The sequence below is a fragment of the Gossypium arboreum genome, chromosome 2, assembly GCF_025698485.1.
Source record: "Gossypium arboreum isolate Shixiya-1 chromosome 2, ASM2569848v2, whole genome shotgun sequence".
In the NCBI taxonomy this organism is placed as follows: Eukaryota; Viridiplantae; Streptophyta; class Magnoliopsida; order Malvales; family Malvaceae; genus Gossypium; species Gossypium arboreum.
This window is the reverse complement of record NC_069071.1, coordinates 105,780,816-105,797,491: the sequence shown is the minus strand read 5'-3', so window position 1 is coordinate 105,797,491 and position 16,676 is coordinate 105,780,816. Positions and strand designations below refer to the sequence as shown.

The 16,676-nt window shown below is 33.6% G+C and overlaps 1 protein-coding gene and 2 long non-coding RNA genes across 8 annotated transcripts; 1 reads left to right on the top strand and 2 right to left on the bottom strand.

The window, feature by feature from the left end:
- Nucleotides 1-3,987: 3,987 nt before the first annotated feature.
- On the bottom strand, nucleotides 3,988-9,017 carry LOC108467090 (uncharacterized). 6 transcript variants are annotated; one of them, XR_008279007.1, is made up of 5 exons: nucleotides 8,767-9,013; nucleotides 8,354-8,517; nucleotides 8,140-8,209; nucleotides 7,705-8,057; nucleotides 3,988-4,203 (listed from the first exon to the last, which is right to left on the bottom strand). It is a non-coding gene; the product is annotated as an uncharacterized LOC108467090 (long non-coding RNA). The 6 variants fall into 6 exon arrangements; XR_008279008.1 differs by having other exon boundaries at nucleotides 8,392-8,517; nucleotides 8,767-9,012; XR_001868760.2 differs by lacking the exon at nucleotides 3,988-4,203 and having other exon boundaries at nucleotides 7,621-8,057; nucleotides 8,140-8,217; nucleotides 8,767-9,017.
- A 2,088-nt stretch (nucleotides 9,018-11,105) lies between these two features.
- LOC108466726 (basic form of pathogenesis-related protein 1-like) lies at nucleotides 11,106-11,707 on the bottom strand. Its single transcript, XM_017767099.2, has one exon. The coding sequence runs from the start codon at nucleotides 11,663-11,665 to the stop codon at nucleotides 11,186-11,188; it is 480 nt and encodes a 159-aa protein (XP_017622588.1). The 5' UTR covers nucleotides 11,666-11,707; the 3' UTR covers nucleotides 11,106-11,185.
- A 1,152-nt stretch (nucleotides 11,708-12,859) lies between these two features.
- LOC128285418 (uncharacterized) lies at nucleotides 12,860-15,031 on the top strand. Its single transcript, XR_008275909.1, has 2 exons — nucleotides 12,860-13,012; nucleotides 14,833-15,031. It is a non-coding gene; the product is annotated as an uncharacterized LOC128285418 (long non-coding RNA).
- The last annotated feature ends 1,645 nt before the right edge of the window (nucleotides 15,032-16,676 follow it).

Genomic DNA, 16,676 nt, shown 5'->3' with positions numbered 1-16,676 from the left:
GGTATGAGAAAATTACTTAATCACAACAAATAATTCAAAGATTTTCTAATAATTATATAAACAACTTCACCACATTTAAGATGTACATTGTCCTCAATATACAAACATATATAAGCACAGAATAAGAAAATCAAAATAAAAATATAGTGCAAAAAAAATAAACTAAAGAAGCCTAAAAAAATAAAAAAACAATTAAAAATAAAAAAAAAAGTAAAACTGAAAAGAAAATAAAGAAAACATATAAAAAAATAGATCAATGATTGTCATCGTGAGATGCATCGGAATCGTGAGGTGCAGGCAAAGTAGAAGAAATGTGGAGATGCTGACAGATCTGCTGCAAAGTGGCATCAATACTGTCAAACTGCTCAAATTAGTGCTGCTTGAAACGAGTGAACTGCTCATAGAAGTCCACTAGTGTAACAGCAGGGACGGTAGTAGGGTGACTCGGAGGTGAATGATGAGGTGGATCCTTATAGTGGAAAGAGACATCATCAGAGAAGACATCATGCTCATCCTGAGGGTCTGAATGAGATAGTCGGTATTGAGAAGGACCTACTCCATGCTGGCACTCGATCATCCTCATATGACTCATAATAAATAATCCCTACAGGACCATCTGTCCAACCAAAGTAAAGGAGGATGACTGCTCTAGAGTGTCGAGGAGGCCGAAATGTGGAGCTAGACGAGTTACGTAAAGGCCTAAACAGATATGACCTTCCTACTATGCTCGGTCTGGTGGCAGCAAGCAAGGGCGACAAAGTAAGCAAGATCGAAGGTGCGTCGCGTTGCCATACACCAAATAAAATAAGCGTTGAATGTACCAACAACTCCGATGCTTTCCCTCTGACCAGTCAACATGTGGGCCAAGATAGCATGAATATATCGCAATACCGGAGGTAAGGAAGTCGTTTTTAATTGACTTGGGTTATATGGCGTCATACTAGCAGTAAGCTTTATCCAGTATAAAGATGGTGAATGATGGATGTGCCAGTATAAGGTAAGGACCCCCATTCATGAAATCCTCAGAGTAGAGTCCAATGGCAACTCCGAAGTCTAGGACGCTCAGATAACGCGTCGTACCACCGAGTCAGAACGTGATAGTGCGCAGCTCATCATGGCTCGACATTACATGCTGCAGGATGAAACAAAACTCTAGTGTAAGCTCCACATATGTAGGCTCGACGATGAATAAGAAGCAGTCCTATGGAGCTGTATCAAGTAGGGCCTGCACTCTATTAGCTAAACGGATCTGTTCTAAAGTTGCCCAATCAATAAAATGGCTCAATCCCACCACTGTCTAAGATGCTGATATAAGTCCTCTTGAGGACTTTGTGAAAATCATATACACGGATGGCGTGCATCGTAAGTGGGGTTTGAGGAAGAGGTCACCCTTGGTGTCATCCACCTTTTAAAGGCGGGAACTATGGCCTTAGATTTTCCTCTCGTGTTCGTCATGAAAAACCTAAAAATAAAATAGAATAACCACATATCATCATCAAATGAAACAAACAGATGAATAAACACAATAGGGGCAATACAATAACCCACACAATAAAAATCAAATTTAAAGTCAACAGATTGATGGATAAAAAAAATGACATTGAACATAATAGAAACAAGAATCAGAAAATAATACTTGTAATAGGTCATTTTTGCTCGGACCCAACCAAATAACAAACCAATAAAAAAATAAAAAAATATTAAATAAGTCTAAAGTCCAAATTACAATACCAGCCCAAATTCCAAATTTAAAACCTAAATTACAAACCCACTACCTAAGGCCTAACTGGCCTAAAACCTTAACTACTTTCAGTAAAACAAAAACCCTAGCCCCTTTTATCGTCGCAGCCTTGCCACGTCGGCAGACGTGCCGTCTGACACCCCTCTGCCACCACTGCTAGCTTCGCTCTCTTCCGCCGCCGCCTGTAAAAAAGGACAAACACGCAATGGCAGCAAGAATAGTAGAAAAATAAATAAAAATAATAGTGTAATCTTGCTATAAAAAAGCCTGAAAATCGATTGTAAAGTGGTTCTCTTTTTGAAAAACACAAAAAAATATACAGAAAAAAAATTGAATATAAAAATTACTAGTCGATTTGAAAACAGTAAGGTTTTTTTTTACATTCATTCTTTTATTATTTTCAATATATATATAGTAATAAATAAAAACAAAATCTTTTATCTTTTTGCTGGCGTCTCGCCCTTCGTCTTGGAAGACTGACAAACCGTTGAGGGTTCGTCAAATGGTTGTGACAGAAGTGAGCAGAAACGAAGGGTCCTTTGTTTATTTTTTATTTTTGAGGGCTTTTCTTTTTCCATTTTAACCCCAAATCGAGGTTCTACTCGAAAAATAAAACAAAAGGAGAGATTTTTGGACTTTCCGACCACCGTGGACGGCGACACTATCACCGACAACCGATTGCCACCACGGTGGCCGATGGTTGAAGCTAGGCCGAAGTTGGTTTTGTTTGATAGAAAAAAATAGGCTTTCGATTTTTTTTTTGAAAACAAAACGCTGAAATAATTTCTTTTTGTCAAACTTGAACTTATATACCCATGTGAAATGACGTCGTTTTGAAATTCAAGTTCAGATGCCAAACCGGCATCGTTTTGACGCAACCTGCGGCTCAACCCAATCCATCCCTTAGGATCCACGTGTTTTCACTTGGAGGGGATATTTATGCTTTCGGTGATTCGGCTTTTATGGCCCGTTGTAATTAAGTCATATTTCGTTTTTTCTTTTAATTTTACCCTATAATTTTATTTTATTTCATTTTAGCTCCTTAGGGAACGACTTCATCTTGGGGACAGGGAATAATTTCCCAATTAGTCCCCGCACTTTCACGTGTGCTATATTTTAGTCCTTTTAGGAAATGGTATACATAAAGACAAGAGATATTTTCCTATTCGGTCCCTATCTTTTTTAGCGCGTTGCACATTGATCCTTATCAGTCTATTTTTTATTATTTGCAATTTATGACCCCCTAATTTCATTTAGATTTCATTTAAATCCTTTATTTTTTTAATTTCAATTTTATATTATCTATTTATTTTAATTTTACCCTATAATTTTATTTTATTTCATTTTAGCACCCTGGAGAATGACTTCGTTTTGGGGACAATAAATAATTTCCCAATTGGTCCTCGCACTTTCACGTGTGCTATATTTTAGTCCTTTTGGGAAATGGTGTACATAAAGACAAGGGATATTTTTCTATTCAGTCCCTATCCTTTTAACGCGTTGCACATTGATCCTTATCAATCTATTTTTATTATTTTTGCAATTTATGACCCCTAATTTCGTTTAGATTTCAATTAAATCCTGTCTATTTAATTTCAATTTTATATTGTTTATTTATTTATTTATTTATTTATTACTTTTTTTTTACACTTAAAAATTAAATTGTTTATACCCTCTTATTTGTGCAATTGTTATTTATTATTATTATTTAATTTTTTTGTCTTGTGTACTTGTTATTTTATTATTATTTTATTATTTTAATATTTTCATGTCATGTGAAAAAAACTCTCTACAAACCAAAAGTGCTTTCTAAATAGTCCTAAAGAAAGCAGTAACTACTGTAGCTTGGGATGGAGGGGAGAGGAGAGATAAGATCTCTCTACCGGCAGAAGAACTCTTCCAATTATCAATTAAGTGCTCGATGGTGGTACCGAATGCAAAACCTACCCTTATATGTTCAATATGGACAAAAAAGCCCTACAATCTAGAAAGCCTTTAGGGCGCAGATGAAAAGCACATGAAAAACTAAGAAAAAATTCGAGGTTCAATTGGCAGGTCAAAATCTTTTTTTAATTGTGTTGATTTAAAAAAAGATTTAGAGACAATTATGTAAGGACGTCCATGGTTGTTTAGGAAATACCTAGTTTTATTTGATCGGCTAAGTAAACCTACAGAGAGAAATCAGATCCGAATAGGCTCATGTCTACCGAAATTCGAAAAAAAAAATTTAGTGCATGCCATTGGTGTTACTTTTGAAGGAGTAATTAGATCTGAAATTATTGATGATTTATGTCGGTTAAGAATAAACCTGGATGTACAGAAACCTCTTTGAAGAGGTATTTTTGTTTCAAGCAATAATAGCTTTAAATCGTGGATTTCTTTTAAATATGAGAAGTTACTAATTTTTTGCTTTGGATGTGGAAGAATGGGACATAGCATCAACGATTCTCTTGTGCTAGATCCTGCAGAAATAATTAAAATTAGAGACGATCCACCATATACTGCAGCACTAACAGCTGAATCAAATTTAATTGGAAAGGAGTATAAAATTAAATGCTTTCCCAAAGAAGACGGGGTTCAATGCTCTTATATAGGAAACTTGGAAATAATGCATAATGGAATTAATAGATCTACTGAAGGAAATACGCATAAGGGACCAAAAGATAGACTTCAAGTGATGGGTTTGGAGGCAGTATTAAAGAATCAAGAGGAAGGCTATACTATGATGCAAACTGGTGAGGAAAATAGTAGATCTAGTAAGCTAGGGAAAAATTCAACTATAATGAAGAAATCAAGCTGAAAGAGAATAGCTCCAGGGATTTTGCTAGATAAAAGAAAGGATGAATGCATTATAGGAAAGTGAAAATTTCCAGATTTTGATGAAGGTGATAACATCGCAGAATTTTCATACGAAGATGGAGTAAAAAGATTAAAACAAGGAGGCGTAATTGATCGAGCAGAAGTTCCTATGGGTATGATGATTGAAGCTTTGGAACAAAATGATGTTCCCAACAGTTTTGGATTGACGACTGCCAAATGGCAAGTCGACCGGGCACAATGAAAAATTTACGTTGGAATGTCTGTGGGTTAGGGAGCCCACAGTCTGTACGGAGGCTGCAACATTTGTTAAAGCAGCATAATCCCCATATGGTCTTCTTAATAGAGACTAAAATTGATAAAAAAAACATATGGAACAGGTTAAAAGAAGGTGTTGATTTCTAAATGGAATTGACATTGAAGTTGAAGGGTCTCGTGGTGGACTGTGTTTAGTATGGAAAGGAGATATCACGGTTAATTTGAGAAGTTTCTCCAAGAATCACATTGATGTAATGATAAAAAAGGATTCTATTAAAGAAGTTTGGCGTTTTACAGGGTTTTATGGTTCACCTTATTCGAACAAGAAGAATTTTTCATGGAATCTACTAAGAAAATTGTGGCAAGAACAAAACTATCATTGGCTAGTAAACGGTGATTTTAACGAGATTATGTACTCCTTTGAAAAAAGGGGAGGAATTCAAAGAGATCAGAGGAGAATGGAAGCCTTTCAAAAGATTTTAGAGGAACGCCGACTGATGGATATAGGATACTCGAGGGTTTGGTTCACACGGGAAAGGGGGAACTTGCCAGAAAAAACATAAAAGAGAGACCTGATAGGGGAGTTGCAAACGAAAAGTGGATAAAGTTGTTTCCGTTGGGAAGTATTCAACATTTATCTTATTCAATGTCAGATCATTGTCCTCTCCTTTTAAATACAAATAGTGGAATCATGTATACAATGAGTCCAAAATTTAAATTTGAGGCATGATGGACCATGGAGGAATCTTTTGAACAAGAAATAAAGCTTTCATGGGAATCATCAACAAGCACGTTAATAAAGAAAATTGAATATTTGCAAGTTTGCTTAAAGAGATGGGCAACCATAATCAAAAGAGGCAGAGAGGGACTAAAAAGAAAGTTAACAAGGAACTTGCTATTCTGTTAGGAAAAGAAAGGGATGATGAAACAATGGTTAAAATTATTAATACTAAAATTCATCTTAATATGGAGATTGATAAAGATGAAATGTACCGTGAACAAAGGGCAAGAGCAAATTGGCTTCAGCTTGGGGATAAAAATTCAGCTTTTTTTCATAAATGCGCCTCAATTCATAGACGATCTAATATGATTTAAAGGCTAGAATTGGATGACAGGAGGTAAATCACTGACGATTCAGAGATTAAAAAGGCTACTTCTTCGTTCTTTTAGGAGCTTTTCACAACAAATGGAGTTGAAGATCCATCTCATCTTCTTAAGGGTATTGAAAACAAAATTTCTACAGAGGTGAATTCAACTTTACTATCTCCTTTTACGGAAGAAGAAGTTCTGACAGCTTTCAGAAGAATGGGGCCTAATGGCTTTCCATTTTTCAATGATACTGGCACATAGTAGGTAAAGATGTTGAGAAGTATTGCTTAGGCATCCTAAATAGGGACCATAATTTTGACTCTCTAAATATGACAAAAATAGTGCTCATTCCAAAAGTCCAAAGTACCACAAAATTAGTTAGCTTTAGACCTATTAGTTTGTGCACCGTCATATATAAAATTGTTGCAAAAACAATAGCAAATCGTTTACAAGAAGTTATTTGTAGCTGCATTAATAAAGCACAAAGTGCTTTTGTACCAATGAGACTAATTTCTGATAATGTACTTTTAGCATACGAAATTCTGCACATGTTTCGGCAAAAGCTAGGAGAAAAAAGGATATATAGCAATAAAGCTAGATACCAATAAAGCTTATGATAGAGTAGAGTGGGATTTTTCATAAGTAATGTTACAGATGGGATTCGCAAATGGGGTGAGAGTAATTTTGAGATGCATTACCACAGTGTCTTATGCAGCAAATATCAATGGAACGAGGGGAGGAACTTTTCAACCTGCTAAGAGGCTTAGACAATGCAATCCCTTTAGTCCGTTTCTTTTTCTAACATGCAGCAAAGGACTTTCATTATTGATAAGATTAGCAATGGGACAGGGTTTGATAAAAGGTGCCAAGGCAAGCAAAAGCGGGCCAGAGATATCTCACCTACTTTTTGCGAATGATTGCATTTTGTCTAGTGAAGCAACAATCAGGGGTGCGACAATTTTGAAAGGGATACTCAAGGAATATGAAAGTTGTTCAGGGCAATGTGTGACTTTAATAAATCAACGAATCTTCTATAGCTCGAATACAACAGAAGATAAAAAAAAAAAAAATTAGTCTCGACACAGCTAGGAATAAGAAGCTCAACAAATCTTGAAAAATATTTAGGTCTCCATAATGTTGTAGGCAGACGAAAAAAAAAACTTTTCAGAATTTCTTAAAAAAAAAAGGGTCTCTATGCGAATTGAAAACTGGAGCACTAGGTTTCTATCGCAAGGGGGAAAGGTCTTAATTAAATCAATACTACAGGCAATTCCTACTTATGCTATGTCTTGCTTTCTTTTACCAAATTCATTATGTGGAGAGATTGAAAATATTTGTGCTAGATTTTGGTGGCAGAAAGGCCATGTTAAAAGAGGAATACATTAGTGCCAGTGGAAACATTTGTGTCACCCTAAAGAGGAAGGCAGAATGAGGTTTAGAAGTATGGGCCAATTTAATATTGCATTACTAGCAAAACAAGGATGGAGATTCATAAATTACCCAAATTCGTTAGTTGCGCAAGTACTTAAAGCGAAATATTTTCCATAAGATGGTTTTTTAAACTCGCAATTTGGAAATAACAGCTCTTTTGTACGGAGGAGTATATTGGGTATTTTGGAAGAAGGATATTGCTGGCAGGTAGGTTCAGGCACGAGCATTTCAGTTCTTCATGACAATTGGATTCCAGATTCAAGAAATTTTAGACTATCGTCAAGTAATTTTAATTTCCCAGATTTTAAAGTTGCTGAGTTAATTGATTCCAATGAAAGGAAGTGGAAGAGAGAGCTAGTTGTCAATACCTTTCCAGAAGTAGAAGCTGGAAAAATCCTTAGCATCCCGTTGGCGCAAGAACCTCATGCTGATATCCTGACGTGGAGCGGGGAACTTTCGAGAGAATATTCAGTTCGAAGTGCCTACAAACTATTACAAAATTCTAATCCTAGAGCTTACGCTTTACAAACCGACTAAGTATTTTACAAAAAATTTTGGCTCCTAGATCTACCTACCAAAATTAAAGTTACAATTTGGAAGATCTCTTGGAACTATTTGCCCACACGGGCTAACATGGTATACAGAAGACTAATAAACAGTTTCGCATGCCCCCGTTGTGGTGAAGGAGCAGAAACAATGGACCACCTCTTCCGCGAATGTCCTGTATCAGCATTAGTTTGGAGAGCGTTATCAACCTCGAATTTTATACAGGAATCTAATATAGCATTCGAACAGCGGTTTACCAGGGTTTTCGCTCAACATCCTTCCAGTCTGCAGAATATTTTGCTGCGCACTATGGGCCATCTGGGGAGACTGGAATGCTCGTATTCATAAAAAAAACAAACAAATCTGGTCAGGAGATAGCAAAATTTGTCCACAACTATATATCAGAGTTAAATGGCGTTGGACAAAGAACACCCAAAGGTTTAAAGGAGGAAATAAAATGAAAATGCCCACAATGTCAAACAGTAAAAGTTAATTTCGATGGAGCCTACGACGAGAGGAATCAACAGTCGGCATCTGGAGTTGTTGTCAGAGACAGTGCAAGGCTCGTCCTCCTATCATGCTCAGAGATTCATCAAAGAGTGCCCTCAGCCTTCGCTGCTGAAGCCCTTGCTTGCCTTAAAGCAACCCAGTTAGGAATCGACATGCAATGGCCAGAAATAATCATTGAGGGTGATTCTTTATCAATAATAAAGAAATGCAAGGCTAAAGGGTATGATAAATCGCAGATAGGGGCTTATATCCATGACATTCATCAGTTAAAGACTAGATCCAAGAATTTAAGGTTCGAATATACCCCAAGAATAGCAAATTTTTTAGCCCATATTTTAGCAACAGAAACTTTGAAGAGGAAGGAGGAGACGTACCTGGTTGAGAATGTCCCTGGATATGCCAAAAACCACATGGAAAATGACAGCATGAGAGAACCGGATTGAATAAGAAAGGAGATAGAGAGAAAGTAAGGAAGTTTCAAGATGAACAGTTCAAAAGTCATGAGGATTAAAGCTTCCTTTGGAAACGGTGGCCATTAAAATTGAAATGACAAAATGATGGAAAGACAGGCGTCAGAATTTTTCTGATTGGGCATTAAGTTGGTGGCATTATTACACTTCTAGAATTTTCTGTTTATTTTTAGTAGCTAAGATATTTTTATTTCACGGGCCATTTTGAGTGTTGGGCCTTCAGTATTGTTTTGATAATTTTTGAAGTTTGTTTTATATTTTAATTGTTATATAAGCCCAATCTGATTATTATTTCTAAAAAAAATATTTTCATGTCATGTTTATTTATCTTTTTAAGTATGCATTTCCCATATTCATTTTTATTTTAAGTTACTCTATCATTTTAAATACACATCGTTTTAAATATTATATTTGTTATTATTCAAAAAAGATATTTTTAAAAATAGACAATGTTTCGTATTTAAAAATTAGAAGTCATACCTTAACTTATGAGGTTTCGATTTTCCCGTTGAACCTAAATGGTCGAATATCCTTTTAAAATTAAAATACATGAATAAAAAGACAAGCTTATTCTCAAGGATTCGAGGTGTCGTATCCTAACTTACGGAATGTGACATTTTGTTACCTCGAGATGAAAGGGTCTTTAACATAGTTTCGATTTATTCAAACAATTTTTAAGTAAAAAATAACATTAATACAAAGAGGGATTGTATTTTAAACTCTTTTCAAGTTTTCAACTTTTGACACTAAAATATTAATTAATCAACTAGGTACCAATTTTAGGCATTACGAAATTGCTAATCCTTCCTCGTGCGTAATCGACTCCCAAACTCATTTCTCAAAGTTTATAGACCAAAAATTGTTGTTTTAGTAAATTAAATCGTTTATTAAAACAATCAAATTACGAGGTGACCTAATCACATTTTATAAAAAAATAATTGGTGGCGAATTCTATTTTTATTTTTATTTTTTCGATTTCAAAAAATAGTTTCCACAATACTAAAGTTAAAAAACCAAATAATAATAGAAAGAACCAAATAAGGAACAAAACTAAAAATAATAATATAATAGGAATAATCAATAACAGTAATAATAGTGCAAAGAAAATAGGTAACAACTTACTTGAAAATGAAACTAAAAGCTTGAAAACCTTTAATGGCGTCCTCCCCTATTTGATTTTTTCTTTTTTGGATGGTTGGGGAAGATGATAAATCCCCTCTCTGTCCACCAACTTCATATTTATACATAGATTAAGTCTTTAATTAGTTAATTAATTATGTTTTAATTTTAATTAACTTTAATTTATTTAATTAATTCACCATTATCATTACCATTCAATAACTTTTATTTATGCATGGTCTAATTGCTATTTTGGATATTTATTTAATTACAATTTAAGTCCTCAAGCTATTTCCTAATAAAATAATTTATAGTGATTAGACTTTATAATTTAATCCTTAGATCTTAATTAACCACAATTTCGGCTAAATTGATCATAAAAATTTAATTCTCCTATATAATAACTCCGTAAATATCCTTATTTAATATTTACAAACTTGGTTTACGAAAACGAGGTCCCAAAATTGTAATTTCCTATACCACTGGAAATTGTGCCGTTACAAAGAAAATGCGTAAAATTTATTTTATAGGGACAAATCTTAAAATTATACATGAACTTTGATTCAATGTGCAATTTGATATAAAAACTTTGATTTGGTACAATTATACACATCAAATTTTGACTCGATTTAAATGTATACATAAAACTTTAATTTTAATTTAATTATGCACATTTAAAAATAAATACTCCAATTAATTTTTATATCGGATAAACATAATTATTTGTATATGCAATATATAAACATAAAGCGATGATATATCAATAATTGTGTGAATAGTTTGTAAAAATTAGATCAAATCAAAATTTCATGTATAAAATTACTCACAAATTTTTGATTTTTGAAAGTGAAAATCAAAAGAAAATGAGTTTTAAAAGAAAAGATTTAGGAAATATTTAAACCAAAGACAACTTATCTCCATAATTTAATTTGATTTTAATATTCACAAATGTGCATTTGGAATTTGGATTGAAATTTATAAAACATTTTGGAGGATTGGTTTGATTGATATTCAAAGAAAAATATGTGTGTTTCTTTTGAAAGAGAAAATTACCTCTTAAATTTATATCAAAGTAATAAATAAATAAAAGGCAGTTGGGTAAACTAAATGTAAAATTATATGCATTTTAATATTGCATCAATCAAAATCATAGTATTATTATATTGTACAAATTAAAAGACCAATTAGAAAACTAATAAATAGATTAATAGGGACGTTCACCAACAATGTTCCCTGGAGGATCATAGTTGCAGGTGACGAACCACCAGCCACTGCTGCACTTAACTCTAGCACACCCCAGGCGGGTTGAATTTCGCCAAACCACCTGCGTATAATGCAAACACTCTCCACCAACACATTGATTGGCGTCGTAGTTGTAGTGAGGCTTCTCGTCCACCCACAATGTCACTGCTTCCGCACCACTTAAGGCGTAGGAGGCTTCCGCAAGGTTCTCACCATAGAGTCCAGTTGAATGAATCAAATCGCAGTCTGCAATCCTTTTACTAGCATATTGCTGTGCATAGGCAGCGACAGTGGCATCCCAAGTCATTGGTCCAACCCCAACCTCTGCACGAGCTGCATTATGGACGTTAAGGTAATCTTCATTAGAGGGGTTTTGGGCAAGGGATGCACAAGCAAGAGTGAAAACCATTAGGCAAATAGCTACTGAAAATTGGGTTCCCATTTCCCAATCTGTCTTTGGAAAAGCCCAGTGCTGCTGATTGCAATTTTTAAATAAGACATGTGGTTTATAAAAGGACAGTTTTAATATTAGTTCATGAAATGTTTATTACTTTCCATTAGAGGATGCGTAATATCAGACCTTGATTATAAAAGGTTTAAATATCTTATTATAAAAAGGATTAATTATCTTAATAATGCATAACTTACCATATATATATATATATATTTGAAAGAATTACCATGTATATTGATGTACTATATCTTTTTTTTTTTAGGTTCTAATTATATTTTTTTTTTTACGCTTTTTAAATTTACTTATAGTATTTCTTCAACTCATAAATAAAAGGATAATGCATTTTAGCATACTCGAACCCACTTTCTCTTGCATTAGCAATAACACTCGTGTCAATCGAATTAAAACTCAATCGGCTATCTCCACAAATTCTAATTTCCCTGACCACAAAAAAATACTCATTTTATAGCATCTATAAGCGTTGGTAAAAAAATAAAAAAAAATTTACTATAAATTTCACCAACAGTCCTTTAACCATCGATTGACCACAAGTGCCTGTAGGCTGTAAAATGTTAGTATTTGCCCATAAAAATTTTCATTTTAACTCTTGTAACATACTTTTCAAGATATTTTGAAGTACCAATAAAAATTATATTTAAATTTAAATGTTAATATACATATATTTATAGAAAAATTTTGAAACATTTATAAATGTAAAGCCCCAATTTTCGGGAATCCTGTGAATGTTGGCATAGGTTTAATTATGTTAGTGGGCCTCTAGAAAGCCCAAGCTTAAGATAGAACCCGACAATTTTAGTTAATTTTTGTTCCATAAGAAAAAGGGGGTGAAATTATGAAATAGGACCTATGTGAAAATGTTTGAAAATGCTATAGGCTAAATTGAAGTGGCCAAATAAATAGGAGTGCAAAATAGGAGGATTTGCATGACAAACCTCCCATTTTACATGAAGTGGCCAGCCATCATGTTGTTGTAGACAAAATGTACACTTGATATCCATAATTTATGGTACAAATTGATACAAATTGATAATAGGTTAGGTAAATGTTCAATGATAATAGGTTAGGTAAATGTTCCATGATAATGGGTTAGGTAAATGTATCATGATAATGGGTTAGGTAAATGTTTCATGATAAGAATTTCATGTCTTTTGTATTAAAGAATTAAATGGATGAAATATGAAGTTTTATTAAAAGAAAAAGGGTGAAAAGAACAAAGTTTTGTCCATCTTTGTTCATCATAGCTGAAAGTTAGAGAAGAGAAAGGAGAGGAGAAAGCTCTTGAGTATTTGGTCATTAGGAGGAGGAAAATTGAAGGTAAGTTCTTGGTACCTTGCTTCTATTTTGAGGTTCATGAGTTCTTCTTGATTCTACCTTAACTCTTGAAGTATATTTTGATTTTTAGTTGTGTTGTGAGCATTTAGTCATGAATTAAAATGAAGGAAATGGTTGTTGTTTCATGTTCTTTTGATGAAAAATGGAAGATAGGTGAAGTTGAGCCAAACAAATGAGCATGCATGTGCCTTAGATGTTAAAGGAAAAATCAGCTAACATGTTGTGCTTTAAAATGATGAAATGGAGATTATACTTAAGTAAAATCATAGATATGTGATGATTGATTGGTGATATACATGTTTAAATAACATGCATGCAAGGTATGTGTGAAAGAGTGATTTGGTAATAAATCTGCTTGGGACAGCAGCAGTAACGTGACTTTGGAAAATCACCATAAATTGTGGGAGATGAATTAGAAGCTGAATAAATTATGTAATTAAAGCTTATTGAGTCTAGTTTCTAATGAAATAAACAAGAACATATTTTTAATTCTGTACAATGAGAAATTTGATTCGTAATGAAGAGTGGTCAGATTAGTCAAACAGTGAAACATGGGAAACTTTGAGAAAAATCTGGTATTGATTGGCCATACCAAAAATTCTGAAAATTTTATGGATAAAAGATATATGAGTCTATTTTCAGGTAAAATTAACGACACTTGATTTGGAGTTTCGTAGCTCCAATTATAAATAATTTAGTGACTGTTGCTCAGGAAGACAACTTGCAGTGAAATTATGACTATGTGGTAAACATTGACAAAAATTTGTTAATGAGTTGCTTATTGATTTCTTATAAGCTTACTATGATCTGTAGGTGTGGTTGGCCGAATATTGTAAGGGGTTAATACGTAGTTTGTATTTGAATAGTTAGATTAACGTGTTAGTAATCCAATTGTAGGCGGTTCGTGTGTGGATCAAATCAAGATATCGTCATAAGCAAATGTGTGTAATCGACACCCTCTCATAGACTAGATTGGCAAAAGCCGAAAAGCGAAATGCCGAAAAGTCATTATTTTGGGAATTTGCGAAGTGTGCGAATGCTCGTAAGATAGTTGGGTTTGTATATTTGGTAATCTAAAGTAATAAACGCAATACAAGCCATTTTAGTACATTTTGATAATTTGGGCTTAATGGGCCAAAGATCGGGTTCATGGGCCAACGGGCCCAATTCGATAAGTATGTGTAAGTGTTCTGATAGTACGTAATAGTTAGGATATGCATGAAAACCCTAAAAGTAGCTAAATTACTATAATACCCCTATGTATGGAAAATTACTGTTATACCCCTAGGTGCAAAATTACCGTTATACCCCTAGGGTTAATTTTGTTGAAAAGCATGACGATCGATTACGTATGATGTATGCCATGATTATATATCTGTTGCATGGGGACATGGGTTATATTATGGAGGAAGCGTTACGGTGGCTATGCCACAAATATTCGATCTGGTGGCTCGCCACATATATCTGATACAGTGGTTACGCACGATTATCTATTTCGTGACTCTGTCACATTATCTGCTCGCAGCCATGCTGCAAATTCTGTGGTGTGTAGCGGTTGGGTGGGTCGAGTTGTCTCCCACACGGTGTAAGGTTGGTATGGGGTGTATACGGTTGGATATGGTTGGGTTTACGCATAAACATGTAATATCATTACATTTTGTTATGGGCCTATGGGCTTTATTCAATTACATTCAGGCTAAGGCCAACTTATTCTATTTCGTGGTTTGAGCTGATATAGGCTATGGTTGGGTTAATTTACGTTGAGTTTCCCCAAACTCACCCTTTTATTTTCATCCACGCAGGAAATCCCCAACCATAGTGGGCTTGGAGCTGTGAGGGAATTCGGAGTGGCCACCCGTTCTGAAAGTTTGATTTTCTTCTGGTGAACAGGACATCCTTTTAATTACATTTGAGGTTTTGGGCTTTTAAATGTAATAAGGCCGCTTAATTATTTTTAATGGTTTTAATATTTATTACTAAGATAGGTATTACTTATTTTAACTGTTGAAATTGGATAGCTTTAGGGCGCGTTTTCAAAAACAACAGTTGATTTCAAAATAACACGAGAACAAGCAAATCTTCCGCAATGAAAGTATTTTCCAAAATTAATCACTTTTCCTAAAAATAACTTAATCAAATCGGTTTCCTAGAAATATCCATGACGTTAAAGTGTGGCAATGACGGTATGCATGTCTAGGATTGGATCCGAAGGGAGCTTGGTACTTAAGTAGTCCGATGGACTCACCACCTCTTTTCCGGTTTCCTACCTGGTGTACAGCTTCCATTCACTTTAACCCTTAATGAATTAATCTTTTGAACATCAAGTACGATTTTCTGGACTTAGGATGGAAAAATTTTTTAACGTTTTTGATGTGGCATGCCGGATCCGGCTAAAACTTCTGGGCCGGGTTTGGGGTGCTACAATAAATGTTGTTAAAAATTATATTTACATGCTATTTTCATAATTCCACCATTGTTATTTGCTTTATCCAAAAAAGAAAAAAAATACTTAAACAATAAATGTACCATGATATTTAAACATGTAAATATTCATAACAAAGTTGTATGGAAGATAACATACAAGAGAAGAAGAATAAAACTAACAACATCCAAGCTGAGATTACAAGAAAATAAAGGTTGTTGCAAAATACAAAATTTGAGTTGTTTTTTTTTTTTTTGAAACAAAATTTGAGTTTTAAGCATTATGAAGAACATTCAAGCAATGTGAAAAGCTTTCATCCTTAGTTATTTGTTTGTATTAACACATTCAAATAAAATTTAATATGATTAAGATTTAAAGATGATCAATTGGAAATAGATATATTTAAGTCATATTGTATATAATTTCTATGTTACACATTTATATTTGATATATATAGTTTTTTGTGTTAATATACGTGATCGGGGATGAATTTAATTATGATATATGTAAAAGAAGTCTTCTTAGTTCTATGTCAACGTGGCTAATAGATGCGATTATTCAGGATACCTTCTAATTATAATAGTAAATTTTTGAGTTCGTAAGCTTATGATAAGATACAATTATAAGGTGATAAGTGTATATATATATGTAGTCAAAGTGGGGGATATTTGGATATTTTATGTACATAACATATGTAATAAGTAATAATTGTATGTATTTTACTATCATAAAAATGTTAGTTTAAATTAAAGTGATCTCATCTAGTTAAGGTTAATTGGGCTTAAGATATTTAATAAATTATAGGTAACTAATTTCTAATTGATGATGGGTTAATTATACATTAAAGTTAATATGCAAAAGTTACATATTAAGGTTATGGTTCTCAAATTATAAGTAACTTTTCTAATATCTCATCTTCAAAAAAGAGGGAGTCACCTCTAAAATTGTGTGCTAATTCAGAAGATCAAAACCATAAAACTTGAAGATTTCAATGTATTGATGGATTCAAGTAAGTTTTCACATTTTGTTTTTGTTTTTAATGATTTGACATGACATATTCTAATTTATCAAATTTTATTAAAAAAATTATGACTCTAACATGCTATTAATGTTAGAGTAAGGGTATAAATGAGATATTGGCATTTGTAAGCTATTTGAGTCTGATTTGAGAAGAACTTGAACATGATTTGGTAATTGTTGAGCCAAGCTCGAACTATCATTTGA

Bases quoted from the DNA above. Each gene is read 5' to 3' on its own strand.
- LOC108466726 (XM_017767099.2), bottom strand. From the start codon at position 11,665: ATGGGAACCCAATTTTCAGTAGCTATTTGCCTAATGGTTTTCACTCTT.